Consider the following 19260-nt stretch of genomic DNA (forward strand, 5'->3'; position numbering starts at 1 on the left):
GACTGATTTTCAAGAAATCAAAATATGAAATAGTAACCCCACTGCTTGAAACACCACATTGGCTACCAGTCAAGGCAGGAATATTTTTCAAAGCGAGCACCCTACCACCTTATAATTGAAAGAGAAAAATGCCTAGATTTCGACCCAAATCGGGAGATAGACGTTTATCTCACAAAAACGAATAAATCGGTATAATGGAAAGCCGATTTTGGACGTTTTCAACTGCACTCCATCGCGGAAGCGTACAAAGTTGACGGGGGCGTGTCAGAGGCGTGGCGAAGGTGGAACTGGGGTGTGGTTATCGGCCGAGGAGAGATGGGCACCTTTCGCCGATAATGGAAAAAAAGTATGCGTTTGTAGCTAGAATTTAGGGCACTTTTCGTGGACCCTGTTATTTCACGAATAAAGCCCCAAAAAGTGCCCTAAATGACCAGATTACCACCAGAGGGAATCAGGGATGACCTCCCCTGACTCCCCCAGTGGTCACTAACCCCCTCCCACCACAAAAAATGATGTTTCACAACTTTTTATTTTCACCCTCAAATGTCATACCCACCTCCCTGGCAGCAGTATGCAGGTCCCTGGAGCAGTTGTTAGGGGGTGCAGTGGACTTCAGGCAGGTGGACCCAGGCCCATCCCCCCTACCTGTTACAATTGTGCTGCTTAATGCTTAGTCGTCTAACCCCCCCAAACCCACTGTACCCACATGTAGGTGCCCCCCTTCACCCCTTAGGGCTATAGTAATGGTGTAGACTTGTGGGCAGTGGGTTTTGAGGGGGATTTGGGGGGCTCAACACACAAGGGAAGGGTGCTATGCACCTGGGAGCTCTTTTACCTTTTTTTTTGTTTTTGTAAAAGTGCCCCCTAGGTGCCTGGTTGGTGTCCTGGCATGTGAGGGGGACCAGTGCACTACGAATCCTAGCCCCTCCCACGAACAAATGCCTTGGATTTATTCGTTTTTGAGCTGGGCGCTTTCATTTTCCATTATCACTGAAAAACAAAAACGCCCAGCTCACAAATTGTCGAATAAAACACGGACGTCTATTTTTTTCGAAAATACGGTTCGGTCCGCCCCTTCACGGACCCGTTCTCGGAGATAAACACCCATGGAGATAGATGTTTTCGTTCAATTATGCCCCTCCTAGTCTTTAAAATACTATTCGGAATGGCACCCGAATATATGCTTAACATGACTGAACTATCCTCAAGGAATGCCAGCCCAGAAAACAAAAACTACCTACTCCTATATCTACCCAACTGCAAAAACACCATCTACAAAACTGGCCACAAAGCAGGATTTAGCTACTTGGGTTCCAAATGGTGAAACTCGATACCAAAACCAAGCATTACAAATCTCCTCTAATTCAGAAAAGAAATGAAAACCTACCTCTTCAAAAACTTCTACAGCTAATCACAAAGATATTGTCGCCTTCCTTTCAAATTTACTTCTTCAAAAACTATATGAATAAATATCACCAAAACTCTACAGCTGACCACAAAAGCTACCACTACCTTTTCCACTTCATATCTATCTCTTCAAAAACTCTATGAATAACCACATGAACTATAAATGCCCTCTCCACATTGCACAACACTATTGTAACTTCACCAAAATGTAAATTGTAAGCCACTTTGAACTGAAAATTGTTTTGGGGTAATAGTGGGATACAAGAATGCATAAATAAATACCCACAAAGAATATGCATGAGATAGATTTGCATACAATGAAGGCAATGCATGCAAATTTATCTTATGCATATTTAGTGTGACTATCTTGAACACCAGACTGACTTGGTGTGTCCCGAGGACTGGGTTGAGAAACCCCTGCATTACACTAATTAAAAGCTAGCATTAAATACTGAGCAGCACAATGCACATCACATAAAAAGGAAAGGTGAAAAATAGAATCTGAAGGATATGGAAGAATTCATCAAGAATTGGAATGCAATCATGATCAGATGTTGATTATTGGCAACAACTTAAAGGAGAAGTTGCTGACTGAAGATTCTTGAGTAGTAGAACATGCCTGATAATAAATGTCTCAAAGACTTTCATTTGCAGATGAATGCATTTTGGCAGACTATAAAGGAGTGAAAATTGCTTCATTAGATTAATCTAGAGATCAGATATATCATTGGATTTATAAGACAAGAAGATCCTAGCCTCATCCCAGGTGGGCTATATTTGAATGGACATTTTTGGAGGAGACATTTGAAGAAGGTTGGCAAGCTGACCAATCCTCCATTGGTTTGCACAATCAAAATCATGGAATAAGCATTTTTTGAAACAAATGAAGAGAGTTGTGATTGTTGTGTCGGTCCCCTTGGAAGTTAAGGATAAGTTTCTATCTTCATAGAAATAACAAGGTTCAAGGTTACATTTATTAGATTGACCCCCTAAAGACAAGCCATCAAATCGGTTTACAAAGTTTAATACTAAAAAGGAAAAGAAATACAAATATGCAGAAAACACAATTAAAACTTGTTTACTTGGGGGATTTTAAGATTGTATATACACTAAAATGTTAACTGTTCTCAAGAAGGTATTAATTTTAAAGCCTTAGTGGACAAGTTGAAAAAAAAACAGAGAATGGAGAGTCGCATACAATACTGTTTCATGCCTTGTTTGCATGCAATTTCATGCTAATTTTAGAATGTATCCAGTAAGGTTCATGGGGACCAGACTAGGATAAACTTTACTCACCTTAATATTCCCTTATCTCTTGTTTGTCCTGTTTGTCTGTCCTAATTAGATTGTAAGCTCTGTCGAGCAGGGACTGTCTCTTCATGTTCAAGTGTACAGCGCTGTGTATGTCTAGTAGCACTATAGAAATGATAAGTAGTAATAAGGGACACGGGGGGGGGGGGGGGTAAAAGGAAAACTTGATATGGAATGCATTTCACCTATAAGACTGTCTTCAATTGCTCTGCTGAACTTGTAATAACAATGATTTGATGAGTGTGATATGGTATTTTTCTCCTTTTTTTGTGAAAGTATTGTGTATTGAGGAAATTAAAAAAAAAAAAGAAATGATAAGTAGTAGTAGTGAATGAGCCCCTATCCCTCAGAAGCTTTGTCATTTTCTTTATCAAACAGAGCTGCATCTTAGAATTCCATCAGTGATTCTCAACCCAGTCCTCAAGACACATCTAGCCAGTCGGGTTTTCAGGATACTCACAATGAATATGTATGAGATAGATTTGAATAGAACGTAATGCATGCAAATTTAACCCATGAATATTCATTATGGGCAGCCTGAAAACCTGATTGGCTAGGAGTGTCCCAAGGATTGGGTTGAGAACCCCTGAACTATATTGATGGTTTTTTCATTAATTAGGTATACATATGTATACATATTTTATTTATTAGGATTTATTTACCGCCTTTTTGAAGGAATTCACTCAAGGCAGTGTGCAGTATGTTGTATCACCTCATACAAATATTTGAGATATACTATTTATTTGTCATGACAGAATCAGAAGATAAAATAGTATGGCAGTCTTACCTTTTCTGTACTGAACAGCAGCAACAGAAAACAGACTGGATCGTCTGATCTGAAAGAACAGGCATTGTTATGTTCTCATCATGCTCCATTTTTTTACTCTTTCATGCTTTTTCATGCCTGAATGCCAAAACCATGTAACACTCCACAATCCCCATTCCCAACCACCTTTCCTAGTTAGGCTCATACACTTGAGACTTGAGCAGTGTGGAAACTTATTCTGCAGGTAATTTTTAAAACTTTCTTGGTGCATAAAACCCTGTTTTGCATGCCTAAAAAGACTTTTATAAATTTGCCACAAGGGTTATGAGTACAAAAGTACATGTGATGAGAAGAAGGCACATAGTTTTACACAACCCATGTACAGATGTGTTCTGGGCACTGTTCCCTGTATGCTGAGTGGGAGTCCTCCACCTACAATCCTGCCAGTGGGGGGAGCTATTTCACCATCACATTTTCAATGCGGAGGGACAAACAAGCTCTGCAGAACTCATGGAGGTTTAATTGACAGGAGACGTGTCATGTGACAAGGCTGAAGCTGTTGCTGCCATCTTGTGAATATTCATGAGTTAAATTTGCATGCATTACCTCCATTCTATGCAAATCTATCTCATACATATTCATTGTGAGTATTCTGAACATCCTGAGGACTGGGTTGAGAATCGCCAATAGAATTCTAACATGCAGCTCTGTCCCTGCTGTATGTCACTGATATTAAACAGTTAGTCCTGTTTGATAAACTCTTGATACAGTCAAAGCAAAGCAAACTATTGGTCCGCACCAAGCCACTTATAGGCTGTCCTTATTTCTAATAAGCAATTGCTATTGTTTTGTGTGACTCAATATGGCTGCAAGCCGCACCTACTGGCTTCAGGCCAGATAATGGGCCAAGCATGCTCCCACCGTCTCCTGTCAATTAAACCTCCTTAACAAGACTCTAGGGAACCTGCCTGTCCTACAGTGATTAAAAACACAGTATTGTAGCACTACCCCCCACTGGCAGTAATGAGGTTGGAGGACTCCCACTCAGCTTAGAGGGAACAGTGTTTCTGGGATGGAGTTTTGGCGGAATCACAGTTTTACGTGCATACAGTTTATTTAAAAAAACCCACATATATATTATATGCACTAACATTTATACCTATTACGGAGTAGTCGTAAATGTCTGCAGCTTCAACCTAGCCATGATTTCAGCCACTTTACCCTTAGTATTTTTTAAGGATACATAAGTGCCTATAAGGGCAATTCTATAAACTTTGTGCACATAAGCATATAGAGGCCAATATTCAAAGTGATCTAAGCAGGTAGGAATCTCTCCTGCCCGTTTAAATAGCTTCCCGGCACCTAACCAGGGATATTCAGCAGCACTTAGCAGGACAGTGTCACTGAATATCCCCTGATAACGCCCAAAACAAAAAGTGGGCAGGTCAGGGCGGCACTGGGGAGGAGACCCAGGTTATGCGGATACTAGCAATATTCAGTGCTTTGTGCACATAAACATATAGAGGCCAATATTCAAAGTGATCTAAGCAGGTAGGAATCTCTCCTGCCCGTTTAAATAGCTTCCCGGCACCTAACCAGGGATATTCAGCGGCACTTAGCAGGACAGTGCCACTGAATATCCCCTGATAACGCCCAAAACAAAAAGTGGGCAGGTCAGGGCGGCACTGGGGAGGAGACCCAGGTTATGCGGATACTAGCAATATTCAGTGCTTTGTGCACATAAACATATAGAGGCCAATATTCAAAGTGATCTAAGCAGGTAGGAATCTCTCCTGCCCGTTTAAATAGCTTCCCGGCACCTAACCAGGGATATTCAGCGGCACTTAGCAGGACAGTGTCACTGAATATCCCCTGATAACGCCCAAAACAAAAAGTGGGCAGGTCAGGGCGGCACTGGGGAGGAGACCCAGGTTATGCGGATACTAGCAATATTCAGTGCTGGTACCCGCATAGCTAAGCAGCTTCATTTAGGACAGCTCAAGAGCTGTCCTAAATAAGGCTGCTTAGCGATGCAGGTGCCAGCTCTGAATATTGGGTTCGCACCCACATAACCTGGAGCTCCTCCCTAGTGCAAACCCTGACCTGCCCACTTTTTGTTTGGGCTGTCTCAGGGGACGTTCAGTGGCGTTTTCTGATTAAGTGACAGGAGCTGCCATGAGAGGTCACAGCAGCCATTTTACCAAGGTGCTGCAAGGGGCAAGAGCGAGGGGGCTGCACTTCTGCCCCCAGTGACCCCACAGGCGTGCACTTGCATCTGTGGCATGTCCAGTGGGAGCAGTGATTTTAAAAGATGCACATGGGGTAAGAATGTCCTGGTCTTCTCCAATTGTGCATGCAAGCAACTTTTTACAGTCACTGCTCCTGACATCCATGCACTCCCAATTCCCCAATCTTCTCCCATGTCAGGCCACTCTACCTTCCCAACACCCACCCTGACATCAAGAAGACCTCCATCACATACTCCCCAACACCCCCCCAATATCAAGATACCTATGATTGCCCCCCCAAAATCAAAATGACCACCTTCTGACCGACAAGTATACAAGTATATTGTCTCCTCGCAGTGACAGTGCAATACTACTGCGGGGGTCTAGCAGATGCCATTTTAAAATCGGGCCCAGACAGAGCAGAAGTGACTAGGGATCACTCTTGATCTGACTAGTCCACCAGGAATCCCTAGTATAAACCAGGGAAGGGATTGGGTAGAGGTGTTGAGGGGATTTTTGTCTATTGAGGGTAGCAGTTGAAGGGTTTGTGTTGTAACACCTAAGGGGTCACAGGAGCGGTCACGTGGTGAACAGAGATTGAGTTTAGCCCGATCAGAGCCCAGGTACAAGGATTCCTGCCTTGGACAGCAGCAAGGGAATGCTCATCTTATAGGAGAAAGCTGTATGTCTGGGATCGGTGGAGGAGGGGCGAATAGACTTTCAGAACGCCACAGTAGCTAGAGCCTGAGGAATGGCGCTAGGTCTTCTGAGAGTTGTAGTCTAGCTCTATTCCCCATAGAATGAGACTGCTGATATCATCTCCCTGAATCAGGAGGGCGGGGTTCAGAAAGCACCTGGCAGCCCTTAACCCTAGAAAAAGGGGTTCTTCAGAGACAGAGAGAGAGAGAGGGGAGGAGGAGGAGGAGGGAACTCCCTAAGAGCTGGCCAGCGAGAGTGCAAGCAGGTTCTCTAATCCCGGGAAGTGAGGACCACAAAGCACCAACTGGAGCAGAGCTGAGTAGTCCCTGAAATATGTTGGGATATTTGTTTGTTGAGCAAGATGCACTGAGAGCATGAGCAGTGCTCAAGGTTAAGAAGGGAGAAGGAAACGCCCTAAGTGATGGCCAGTGAGAGTGCAAGCAGGCTACCTATCCCAAACAGTGAGGACCCCAAAGTACCAACTGGATCAGAGTTGAGCATTCCCTGAAATGTGTTGAGATATTTGTTTATTGGGCAAGATACACAGAGAGGGAGTAGTGCTTAAATTTAATCTTGGGCTGTGGTTTGAAATACCAAGGCAAGAGGAAGCCTGTATTTGTTTCCTGTCTAAGGCAATGAGGATGATTCCCAGAGAGAGGAAAGGAGCTTTCTTCTATGCTTCTGTAAAGGCCCCACAGGAGCAGAAGTTGGCATGAGTAGCCCTTGAGAGATGGGAAACCTGACCTTAAAAACCTGTTCCAGAAGTGGGTGAATATCATGTCCATAAAGAAAAGAACACTACCTGCTGTATTAGAGCATGTATTATCCTGGATACTGCTGAGCTAACTCCACTGCTTAAGTTAAGTCTGTGTTTTATTTTGAAAAAAGTATAATAAACTAGGCGTTGCTTGAAGTGGATAGAGCAGTTTCTCTGAACTTGTGCTATGGGGAAGGAATTATCAGTACCATGGCCAGCGTGTCCATGATAGTGTATTGAGTGCAATTTATGGGGGTTAGGAGGGTGGTGACATCAGCCTTTCCATGTACCCCTTCAAGCTGCCACTTGTGTATGCCTCAAGGTAGGAGTCAAGCTGACATCCAAAAATCTATGGTCACCATATATATTCCCCTTGTAAAATTGACAATACACGTCTATCTATTCAGCCCACCCAAACCATGCCCCCCTTGAAATCTCTGGGTGCTGGGGTTCTACACATGCAAATAGCAGCTTTCCAAAACCACTGTTTGGACGTCTATGTGATCCAGATGTTGAAATGCTGCCAGTTACATGTCTGGATGCTTCTAAAATGGCCTTAGTATTGGTTGCTATGTGCATTTATTCCAGCATGATTAAATTACAATATATATTTAAGCACTTATTTCATATTAAAAATAAAAATGCCAAGGAAAAAAATAAAATGGCCCTCATCCCAATACTGATCACTAAAATTTCACAATCTATAAAATCAAACGAGGTTGAATCCAAGCTTTCACTAATTTACAACAATGCAAATATATTTCATTCTGCTTTCAATTCCTTTAGTAACAAGTTCCCTAGCACATGCCTATAGTATCTAAGCAACAATTTCCTTGAACTCAGCAGCCTTTTTCTGAAGAAAGAGGTACTTTCAACATCATTTGCTGAAAGGACTTCAAGGTCGTACAGTTCCAGTAATTCTGTCAAGTATCCAAGTCTTATACATGAATAACCGTTTAAAATCCATCATCAAATTTTAAAATCAATTCTATCCTTCAAGTTATGGCCTTATTCTTCTTATTATATACTTTTGGTATTAAATTCAACTTGGGTAATCTTTCCCTCCTGGAACCTGGCATATTCATATATTTCCAAATAGGAAAGGAGGTTAACAATTCATGAACCTCTGGATCTTTCTCCTGCATTTCTACTTCCTCTTCAGTTGAATTCATACCCTGTTCATCATTATCTTGTAGTCTTACATTTCCAGATCTCCACCTTGTCCTATTGCAGATACCTCACCTGTTTCCCCAACCAAGCACTGTGGTTGTCATGGCACCTCTTCTCCTGCACTTCTTTCCGAATCCTCTCTCTCTCTCTCTTTATCTTTATGCAGCCTTGACCAGCTTTTCTAGAATAGCCTTAAATCAGGTACCTTTCTTTAATTTGTCCAGTCAGGAATCTTCTATTTGCATCGGTTACCTTTTGTAGCTTTTTCTTCTATATTTTTCCTCTTTTTTCCATTTTTTCGGCTAGCTCTCTGTGTACCTTCTGTAATCAAATACAGGGTTTGTGACATAATAAACCTCCTTCTCAAGAGTGGATCAGGCCATGACACTTTGGTTGTGATGATGCTACATTATCAAAAGAAAAAGCACATTATGCTGTCGGTGAGAAAATCAGGTGATGCTATGAGTAGGGGCTGGAAGATGCTTGTATTCCTGGACCATAGCACAGCACAAACAGTGTGCTGTGAGATGGATACGTAAAGGGGATGGTATAGTAGCAGTCAGAGAGTGTCTGAAAACTATACGTGCCAAAGTTGAAAGAGGCCCAAAAGCATCTTGGGATTGGGAAGGGATAGGTGAGTTGGAGATACAGGAGAGTGTGCTGGATATAAGGAGTGGGCAGTGGAAGTTCAAACAGACAAGTCTTGGAAGTGTGGGAGAGCATGGTTATATTTTTGATGTTATCAACTGTTTTTACGCTGCTGACTGTGAATTCTTGGAAGGACAGTTGAAAGAGGATAGATGGATGTTACAGATATGACATATTCTGTAGCAATCTTTAACATGGGAGGGATTAATACTAGTTAAAAGGAGAGTATTGAATTATTTGCACAGAAACAAAGTAGAGTTTGCACTGTTGCAGAAGATACATTTGGAGGACGGCAAGCTGTTGAGACCATAAGGTAGGTAGATCTTTTTCTCAGCCCTTTGTGGAGTACAAAACTATTTGAGTAGAGTAGAGTTATTTGGGTGATTGGCCAGGTGAACCAGAAAGAGATGTCCATAATTATCCTGTACAACCAGTGGGATAAAGGTTATCTTTTTCCAGAAGCAAAGATGAAATTTGATGTGAAGGCCACTGTAGATTTAATGGTAGGTGATTTGAACTACACCTTGTAGGATACGGGCAGGTTGGATCAATGAAAAAGGCAAGATAAAGCAGAGGATGAAGAGTTAAGAAAATGTCTACATGACTTCTTGTGGGCAGAGATGTGGCAGCAAAATATACATTCTACTCTAAAGAGAATGATAGCTACTTGAAACAACATGATTCTAAGAAAAAACAGGCATGAACACTTGGTGAAGGGCATTAATATCCTACTGATCCAAATATTGGGTCATGCAATCCTTCTTCCGAAGACTAATCTCAGCAGAGGCATATGAAGGAAAGCCTCTGGTACCTGAAAATTATAGGTAGTTTTGATGCAGATTGTGAAGGTGCTACAGGAAGAATGAGAAACCTGAAAAAGATGCCCTGTAGAAAATGACAGAAAGTGGTTGTCAGCCTGAGCTCTTATTGGAGGTTGGGAAAGCAGATATAAGAGAGTGACTCATTAAAACTGCTCAAGGTCCAAAAAAAAAAAAGTTGAAGGAAGTCAATGAATTGCATAACAGCTGAAAGTACTACAGGAAAAATGAAAGAAAATGTATGTCAGGGCATTGACAAAATAGAATAAAATAGAAAGTATAGAAGCTGAAAAAAATAGGATTATCTACTTAGACAGCAGTAGAGACCCCTGAGATTCTACAGTGTTGGGATGGTAGACACCCCTAGTGGGCCTACTAAATTACTGTATTGTGATTTTTCTATGCCACCTAGTGTTTCCAAAACTTAGGAGGGCTATTCTTACCAGTGAGGTAATGAAAGGAGGAGACTTCACTTGGAGGGAAAATTTAATGTTATAAATACCAAGCCCAATGGCAGTTTTTTGCCATTGGCTGGCTAGACCACTGTACCAGGAGTTAGCATCCTTGGTTGTCTGCTCTGCTGATCCCCTGCCCCCTCTGACTTCAACTTCCTGTTATGGGGCAGGGGACCGGTAGAGCCAACAGCCAGACACCTGTTCCGCACGACTCTTGCTCGGAGGAGGGGGTGCTCCATCCTGGGTGGCAACTAAGGTAGGAACAGCACTGGAAGGAGTCTCTAGCTATCCCAACCATTGACAGAGGTTGCTTAGGACACGGTACTGCACAGGGTATAAAGAGAGTAAAAGGTATCTATTGATCTTAAAAGTTGAGGATTCAGAGGACAACCCCATTAGCAGAGGCAAAGAGGGTATGGGGTTCATTAGATGTGAGTGCCTGCAGCTACATCTGAGTACAGTAACCAGAAACTGCAAGACATCTGACCAGAGAATGATCCAGGAGGGCCCGCCAGGATTCAAAGAAAGAGTGCTTTCAGCCTGCATCTGTGATCTCTCTCTAAGGAAGCGGTAACAAATTAAAAGGTGAGAGTACAAGCTTAGCAGGAGAATACCTATGCAAAAAGAAGAGGAGTTTGACTATTTTTTTGACAATCTGCCTGTTGATTCTTTCATATTGATTTTGACCACTTAAAGACTTTCAAAAAACTTTATTGGTTCAAAACCAGCCCTGGACTTGACTGAGTTTTTCAGCATGGAAGTAAGCGGTGAAGTGAGTGATCCCAACAGCCAATGGCCTCCCAGTCCTAGCTAGTCCTGCCTCAGAACCCTGAGTAGCAGTCCTAGGCAGGAGAGAGCTGCTTCCCAGGAAGTATGTGCCTCAGGCGTCCCCCAAGAGAAGGTGAGGACCCAGGGGCTACAGAGTCAAAATGAGACTATATGAAGTTTAGGAATAAAGCCAAGAAATTGGTCTACCAACTAAAGAAAGCCAGATAGCTGAGAATTGTCACGAGAAGAAGGGGGAAGATGTATATAAGTAGTAAGGCCTTCAGGGAATATTATGAAAAGTTATACAGCTCATAGTATATGGTCACGGAGGTAGATATTTGTCAGTATATCAAAGATTCTGCAATGTCCGATTTCAGAGAAGGATAAAAAGTTTATTTCTCAAATCATTACCAGCAACAAGGTGAAGGAGGCAAGGGCAAGAATGGCAGATAGGAAAGTTGCTGGGAAGGATGGATATCCAAGTGAATTTTGTAAACTCCTGAAAGAAGAACCTCCATCCACTATTAGCTCTTTACTGAGATCCTTACTACAAATGAGTTGTCATATTCTATGTACCTTAACAATGTTACGTCAATATTCAAAGAGGGGAAACCTTTTCATAGCTCTGCCAGTTATCAGCTGATTTCACTTATAAATTATGAAGTTAAACTATTTAAAACAATACTTCTAAAAGGATTAAAAATGTAGTATCAAAGATTATTCAAAGTAACCAAATGGGATTTGTTAGGGGTCTCTATAGACCTATTAACATCTGGAGAGTGGTGAATGAGGTCCATGTAGCTCATGCTGAACCAAAGCAGATGTCATGTGTTTCATTCTGTCTCCAGTATATATGCTGACTCTATTTTTTGGTATTGCTATGTTCTGCAATTCATTTCCCTCCCTCTTTGTATGCTTGTCGTCATTTGTCTTCTCCATATTGGGTCTTACACGCACTTTCTATCTAGATTAGTTTGTTAGTTATGTGCAGCATCTGCTTGGGACTGTAAACTGCCACCATGTGATCTAGGATTCCAGATGGCAGTATATCAATTGTTAATAACACAAACATTTGGAGTAGGATTGCATTTCTGAAGTAGGCTGTGAAAACTGTAAGGCTCTTCATAGCTATTCTGCATGCTGTTTTAAATTCTTTAATTTGTAATGTGTCAATTTGTATTTCTTATCTTTTCATTATTTTTTATTCTTGAAGTTATTGTTGATTAAAATTTGTAAGCGCGATTAAAGGTATGTTATTTACTTATTTTTGTTCCCACTGCGACTCACTGTAACTTTGGGCAATGGAGGGTTAAGTAAGTTTCCCAGAGTCACAAGCAGCTGCAGTGGGAACAAAACTAAATAAATAAATAACATACCTTTAATCGCAATTAAAATGTCAATCAAAATGCAGCCCTAATTTGGAGTCGGTAAAATGAAATCACAGCATGTTAGTCATTTGGATTTTTCCTCATTTCAGTATAGTGCTGGTCCCCATGTACTTTTCCATTGTAATTCATGAGTACAGTCTGCTGTACTGGGATCAATCTTTCCATTGCAGTTCAGAGAGTAATCACAATTGCAGTCAAATATACTCTGCTCTATTTACAATATTTGACAAGGAAACAAGTACATTTAACTAAACTTCTGTTCATTGTGACCATATTAATTATATCATTTCACAGGGGAGATTCATCATATACAATGTTTCCCACATCTAATGAAAATTACTAGAAAATCCAAAACAAATGTGAGCCTCTCCACATACATTCAGAAAAGACTTAGTATATCTTTTTGTTAGACTACTATCTGGTCTTATCATAATCATGTCACCCAAGATCTGTCTGTAATACTAAATATCTATCTTATCATGTATTTCCACTATTCATGATGTATTGTAAGCCACATTGAGCCTGCAAAGAGGTGGGAAAATGTGGGATACAAATGCAATAAATAAAGCAGTTAGCAAAATATAACTAAAGGATTTGTTTAAAAGGCAAGGTGGATAGGCAACATCACTTCATTATGCTTTCAGAGAAGGCCCCACAGGAGCAGAGTGTTGGCATGAGGCATGGCAGCCCTTGAGAGAAGGGAAACCTGACCTTAAAATGCTGTTCCAGAAGTGGGTGAATATCATGTCCATAAAGAGAAGAAGACCATCTGCTGCATTAGTGAATGTATTATCCTGAATACTGCTGGGCTAACTCCACTGCTTAAGTTAAGTCTGTGTTTTATTTTGAAAAAAGTATAATAAACTAGGCGTTGCTGAAAGCGGAAAGGGCGGTTTATTAAGTGTAATAAACCATAAGCCATAAGCCATAAGTGAAGCCTCAAGTGGTCCATGGCCTGATAGTTAACCATTTGGTGTCATCTGTACACCATCCATCCAGAGAGTGTGACCAAAGAGGAAGGATCAAATCAATCCCCTATGGAGCTTAATATTACTCTGAGCTCTAGTGGCAAGTCTTTCTCCCGACCCCTTTCCCCACTGACACAGAAAGCCAGCATTCTTACATGTTTTTATCCTGCTTAATTCCACTTAGTTACCTTCTGTTTTAGAGTGGGGAATCAAGTTTTAGTACCGCTCCATGGATAAATCCTTCTCATCTGTCCCCTTCTCCACTACTGCCAACTCCAGACTTCGCGCCTTCTGTCTCGCTGCACCCTACGCCTGGAATAAACTTCCTGAGTCACTAACGTCTTGCCCCATCCTTGGCCACCTTTAAATCTAGACTGAAAGCCCACCTCTTTAACATTGCTTTTGACTTGTAACCACTCGCCTCCATCTACCCTCCTCTCTTCTTTCCCGTTCACATTAATTGATTTGACTTGCTTACTTTATTTATTTTTTTGTCTATTAGATTGTAAGCTCTTTGAGCAAGGACTGTCTTTCTTCTATGTTTGTGCAGCGCTGCGTAGGCCTTGTAGCGCTATAGAAATGCTAAATAGTAGTAGTAGTAGTAAACAAACATACTCTTCAGGATTAAAAGGATTTCTAAACATACTAAGACGGCTGTGGCCACATTGGAGGCCATGATAATAGACTATGGAATGTGGAACAACAAGTGACAACCCTCAGAAATCAAGTGACCTAGCTTTAAGTTACAGGGGCAATTCGTATAAAGACAGTTTAGTCCTGGGCAAAAAGATAGAGGCTAACTCAATTAAAATTCTGAGACTCCTGAATTTCATTAAGACTTCTGACTCCCGTAGAATTGTGCAAAACGTACTTGAGGGATAATTTGAAAATAACTAATATTGAAGGGATTTGGGGGAGATTCTATATTTGGCACCTAAAAAAAATCAGTGTGGAAATCAGTGCTGACTAAGTTCTATAAGTGGTGCCTAGATTTAGGTGTTGTATATAGAATACATTTAGTTGAGATCTCAGCCCTATAACTACATGCCTCCATTTACACAAACAAATAGGAGGAAATATTTTTTTCACTCAGCGACTAGTTAAGCTCTGGAACTATTTGCTGGAGGATGTGGTACCGTATTTTTCGGACTATAAGACGCACTTTTTTCCCCCAAAATTTGGGAGGAAAATGGGGGGTGCGTCTTATAGTCCGAAGGTAGCGATTCCGGATCGCCCTCCCCCCCGAGTTCGGGATCGCCCTCCCCTACTCACGTCAGCGATGTTCCCTGGTGGTCTAGTGACGTCGGGGCAGGAAAGAGCCCCCTCTTTTCTGCCCAGCGCGCTGCTCTCCGTCCTCCTGTATGCTGCCTGACGGTCTCGGCGAGATTCAAAATGGCCGCCGAGAGTCTCGGCGGCCATTTTGAATCTCGCCGAGGCAGTCAGGCAGCATACAGGAGGACGGAGGAGGACGGAGAGCAGCGCGCTGGGCAGAAAAGAGGGGGCTCTTTCCTGCCCCGACGTCACTAGACCACCAGGGAACATCGCTGACGTGAGTAGGGGAGGGCGATCCCGAACTCGGACAAGACGCACCGGAGCACCTAGGTTTTAGAGGAGGGAAAAAGGAAAAAAAAAATTTTTCCTATTTCCCTCCTCTAAAACCTAGGTGCGTCTTATAGTCCGAAAAATACGGTAATCACTCAACGATTTGTTAAGCTCTGGAACTCTTTGCCGGAGGATGTGGTAACAGCAGTTAGCATATCTGTGTTTAAAAAAAGGTTTGGACAAGTTCCTGGAGAAAAAGTCCATAGTCTGGTATTAAGAGACAGATATGGGAAAGCAACTAGTTGCCCTGGGATTTGTAGCATAGAATGTTGCCAGGATTTGGGTTTCTGCCAGGTACTTGTGACCTGGCTTGGCCACTGTTTGGAAAACAGGATACTGGACTAGATGGACCATTGATTTGACACAGTATGACAACTCTTATGTTCTTTTAAAAATGTGGCATAAATCCCAGCACGCAGATTTAGGTGCACTGGGCCATATTCTATAACGATGCATGTAAATTTTGGAACACCCACGAAACACTCATTTCCCTGCCTATAACCCTGCTGCTTTTTGCCTGCGCATGTTCGAAGTTAGGCACACTGCATTGCAGAACACACTTAGCAAGTTGTGTGTGTAAATTCTAATTATTGCCAATTAGTGCTCATTATTGCTTGTTAAGAGCTGTTATCAACACTGATTAGCTTGTTAAGCCAATTAAGTTATGTGTGTTATTATAGAATATGCTTAGATTTTGGCACCGATCTCTAGACACGCAATATAGAATCCGGGGGTTGGTGTCTCCACCGTGGAAAGCAGACTGTGGAGTACCTCAAGGATCACCATTATCACCAATACTCTTCAACATGATGAGGATCCCACTGGTAAAGTCCTTATCCAATCGAGGCCTTAGCCCATTCATCTATGCAGATGATGTTACAATCTTCATTCTCTTCAGACATGACTTGACTGAAGTAACTAATGAAATCAATGATGGCCTGAACATCATGGACTCTTGGGCAAACTCATTCCAAGTGAAACTGAACACTGAAAAAACACACTGCCTTATCCTCTCATCTCAACATAACTTCAAACCCGCAACCATAAACACCCCAGGACATGCACTCCCTATCTCAGACAGCCTAAAAATACTCGGAGTCACAATCAACCGCAACCTCACTCTCAAGAGTCAAGTAAAAACCGTAATAAAGAAAATGTTCTACTCAATGTGGAAACTCAAACGAATAAAACCTTTCTTCCCGAGGGATACCTTTCATAAACTAACACAATCAATGGTCCTCAGCCATGCAGATTACTGCAACGGAATCTATGCGGGATGTAAAAAACAACTCACAAAAAAACTCCAGACCGCCCCAAAACACAGCAGCCAGACTAATATATATGGTAAAACATGATTCAAAAGCACTAAACCCCTTCGAGAAAAGCTGCACTGGCTCCCAATCAAAGAACAGATCATCTTCAAAATATGCCCATTGGTCCCCAAAATCATCTACGGCGTAGTCCCAGGATACAGACCTAATAGATCTACCAACCAGAAACAGACTCGGATCAGCACGATCATACCTAAACCTACATTACCCAAACTGCAAAGGGCTATAATACAAAACAACTTATGCATCTAGCTTCTATTACATAAGCGCACAACTATGGAATGGACTCCCTTATGCAGTGAACACAATACATGACCATCTAAATTTCAGGAAGTCATTAGTAGAGGAGTGTGGTAGCCGTGTTAGTCCACTCTTAAGGTTATCAATAGAAATCAAACAAAATAAAACATGGAAAAGAAAATAAGATGATACCTTTTTTATTGGACATAACTTAATACATTTCTTGATTAGCTTTCGAAGGTTGCCCTTCTTCCTCAGATCGGAAATAAGCAAATGTGCTAGCTGACAGTGTATATAAGTGAAAACATTCAAGCATTACTATGACAGTCTGACAGGGTGGGAGGAGGGGGGTGGGTAGGAAGTCATTAAAAACCCACCTCTTCAAAAAAGCTTATCCCAATGATCCAACATAAATTCCCACACCCAGCAACACAACATAATCAAAAATCATACTGGACAATTTACTATCCTCTTTCCCCTCGACACCTGATTCACCTCTATCTCATTTGACCACAACACAATCTTGTATTTGTTATCAACTGAAATGGCAAACGCCTTTACGGTACTTTGTAAGCCACACTGAACCTGCAAATAGGTGGGAAAATGCGGGGTATAAATGTAACAAATAAATAAATAAATGTATTATTTGTCACGAGGGATAAAATTAGGGAGTGGAGGAGATGGGGGGATAGTCTTCTTGGTGAATGTTGCTTTTCAGTAGTCTTCCTGAAATGGCATCGCCACACTGGTGGGTTTTTTATGCTCAGGTTTTAATCAGTTTTGTTTTTAAAAAATTATGCTTTAGGAATATTATTTTGTGGATAGAAGGTAAGAATACTTCCAGACTTGGCTAAAGCTACTTAGTTGAAGAAGAAATCCATCCTTCAACTGAAAAAGAGGGTGCTCATTACATGGACAACTTTCCTTTTGAAATTACTCTGAAAATGTGTCATTTGCTACTGTGCAAATAAGTTTACCTTTCACCAAGTACAGTTGGAAAACTTTTCTTAAAGATAAAGTTCTCTCATGACAGATGGTTTCCTGTTCTGACTTGCTTTGTATCCTGTGAGAGTGGTTGGGGGGTTTTTTTTGAGTGGAAGGGAGGGCCAGGTAGGATTCTTATACCGCAGTTTGTGCCGTAGGTTACTATGCAAAGTTTCTTGATTTATTTTCTCTATATTGTCCTCTTCCCTTTTGTGATGTGCAGCTGAGATGAATTATTTCAAGTTATTTGTTTAGAAGTAAATTCTAATTTCATTAGTGTTATGTGATGTATTATTCACCTCTGCTTCATTTATTCTGTGAATCTGTATTTGAAAGTTCTAATAAATAAAGAGCAAGATTCCTCCATGAGGATTTTAAAGTCCATGTAATATTTGATAATCTCTGAATGCTTATTTCTAGTAGAATTAGCTTTGTTCACAAATATTTTTTATGAGTTTTATTCTTAGCTGTGCATTTTCTCTAGCAGAAATGTGCCAGTACTCAAATAACCAGCTATTGTTCCATGGGGGGGGGGGGGATCACCGAGGGGTCCTATTACTAAGGTGCACTGAAAAATGGCCTGTGGTAGTGATGGCCTGCGGTAGTGTAGGCGTGTGTTTTGGGTGCATGTAGAATCATTTTTCAGTGCATCTGCAAAAAAAATTGCCTTTTTAAAATTTTTGCCAAAAATGGACGTGCAGCAAAATGAAAATTGCTGCGCTTCCATTTTGGGTCTCACACCTTACCAGCCATTGACCTAGCGATAAAGTCTCAGGTGGTAATGACCTACGCACATCAAATGCCACTTGGCGCATGTCCGATACGTGCATCCGAAAATAAAAATTATTTTTGGGACGTGCGCCAAAAATGAAATTACCGCAAGAGCCATGCAGTAGCCAGGCAGTAACTCCATTTTGGCGCAGCTTAGTAAAAGGGCCCCTCAGTGATCACCCCACCCTTGAAGAATAGCCTGACATTTGAGTACTGGCACGTGTTGTGCCCCACAGTAACCAGTCACAGAATCTATGGAGGGAACATTGGTGTGCAGAGCCTGGGATTGCTCACTAATACATGGGGACCATGGGTCAATTTTAGCATGTAATGGAAAAGGTGCCAATACTCAGAATCCCCTACTACCCCCTGAAAAAAAAGCCCTGAATCTCAGTATCAGACACCCAGCCGTCCTCAATTTCTGACTCAGACTTGTACTTTTTTCATCTTAGCCAAAAAGAAAAGCCGAAAGAGAGCTTTCAAAGTTTTAGGCAAAGGATTCAGTAGAACAATTTTCAAAAGCTAGTCACCCATGCAAATGGCTATTTATATGGGTAAATAGTCGACTTGAAAATGGCCCATGAAATGTGTTTCACAGGGTACATACTTTTACTCCCATTTTTGTGGAGAAGCTCCCAGGCTGGGGCTAAATAATGGATGCTTTGTTTTACTCAGAAAATTACCCAAAAAGGCAGGTGCAAATTTCTGCATTTGCTTTTTCATTGGGTTATTTTCAAACAAAGTATACACATTCTATCCCTTTTTGCCCATTGATTTTGTACCAATTTTCAATGCACCTGTGGCCTGCAGAGTTTTGAAAACTGCCCTCCAGGAGTCTGATATGCAATAAAGAAGTGTCTGTGTTTCAGTTGTTCTGTTCAGAATTGTGGTCTGTAGGCACTGAGAAGTTTCCATACTTTGAAACAACCTGTAAAGAATTTAGGGACAA

At 41.5% G+C, this 19260-nt stretch overlaps 1 protein-coding gene across 1 annotated transcript in view; it reads right to left on the reverse strand.

Annotated features, from left to right (window-relative positions):
• Positions 1-19260, reverse strand: part of LOC115462641 (tyrosine-protein kinase TXK-like) — a 108149-nt gene that overhangs the window by 74397 nt on the left and 14492 nt on the right. Inside the window, exon 2 of the mRNA XM_030192638.1 lies at positions 3506-3554. Within this exon, the coding sequence (XP_030048498.1) occupies positions 3506-3554 (49 nt within the window). The remainder of the gene's footprint in view (positions 1-3505; positions 3555-19260) is intronic.

The sequence above is a fragment of the Microcaecilia unicolor genome, chromosome 2 (assembly GCF_901765095.1).
Source record: "Microcaecilia unicolor chromosome 2, aMicUni1.1, whole genome shotgun sequence".
In the NCBI taxonomy this organism is placed as follows: Eukaryota; Metazoa; Chordata; class Amphibia; order Gymnophiona; family Siphonopidae; genus Microcaecilia; species Microcaecilia unicolor.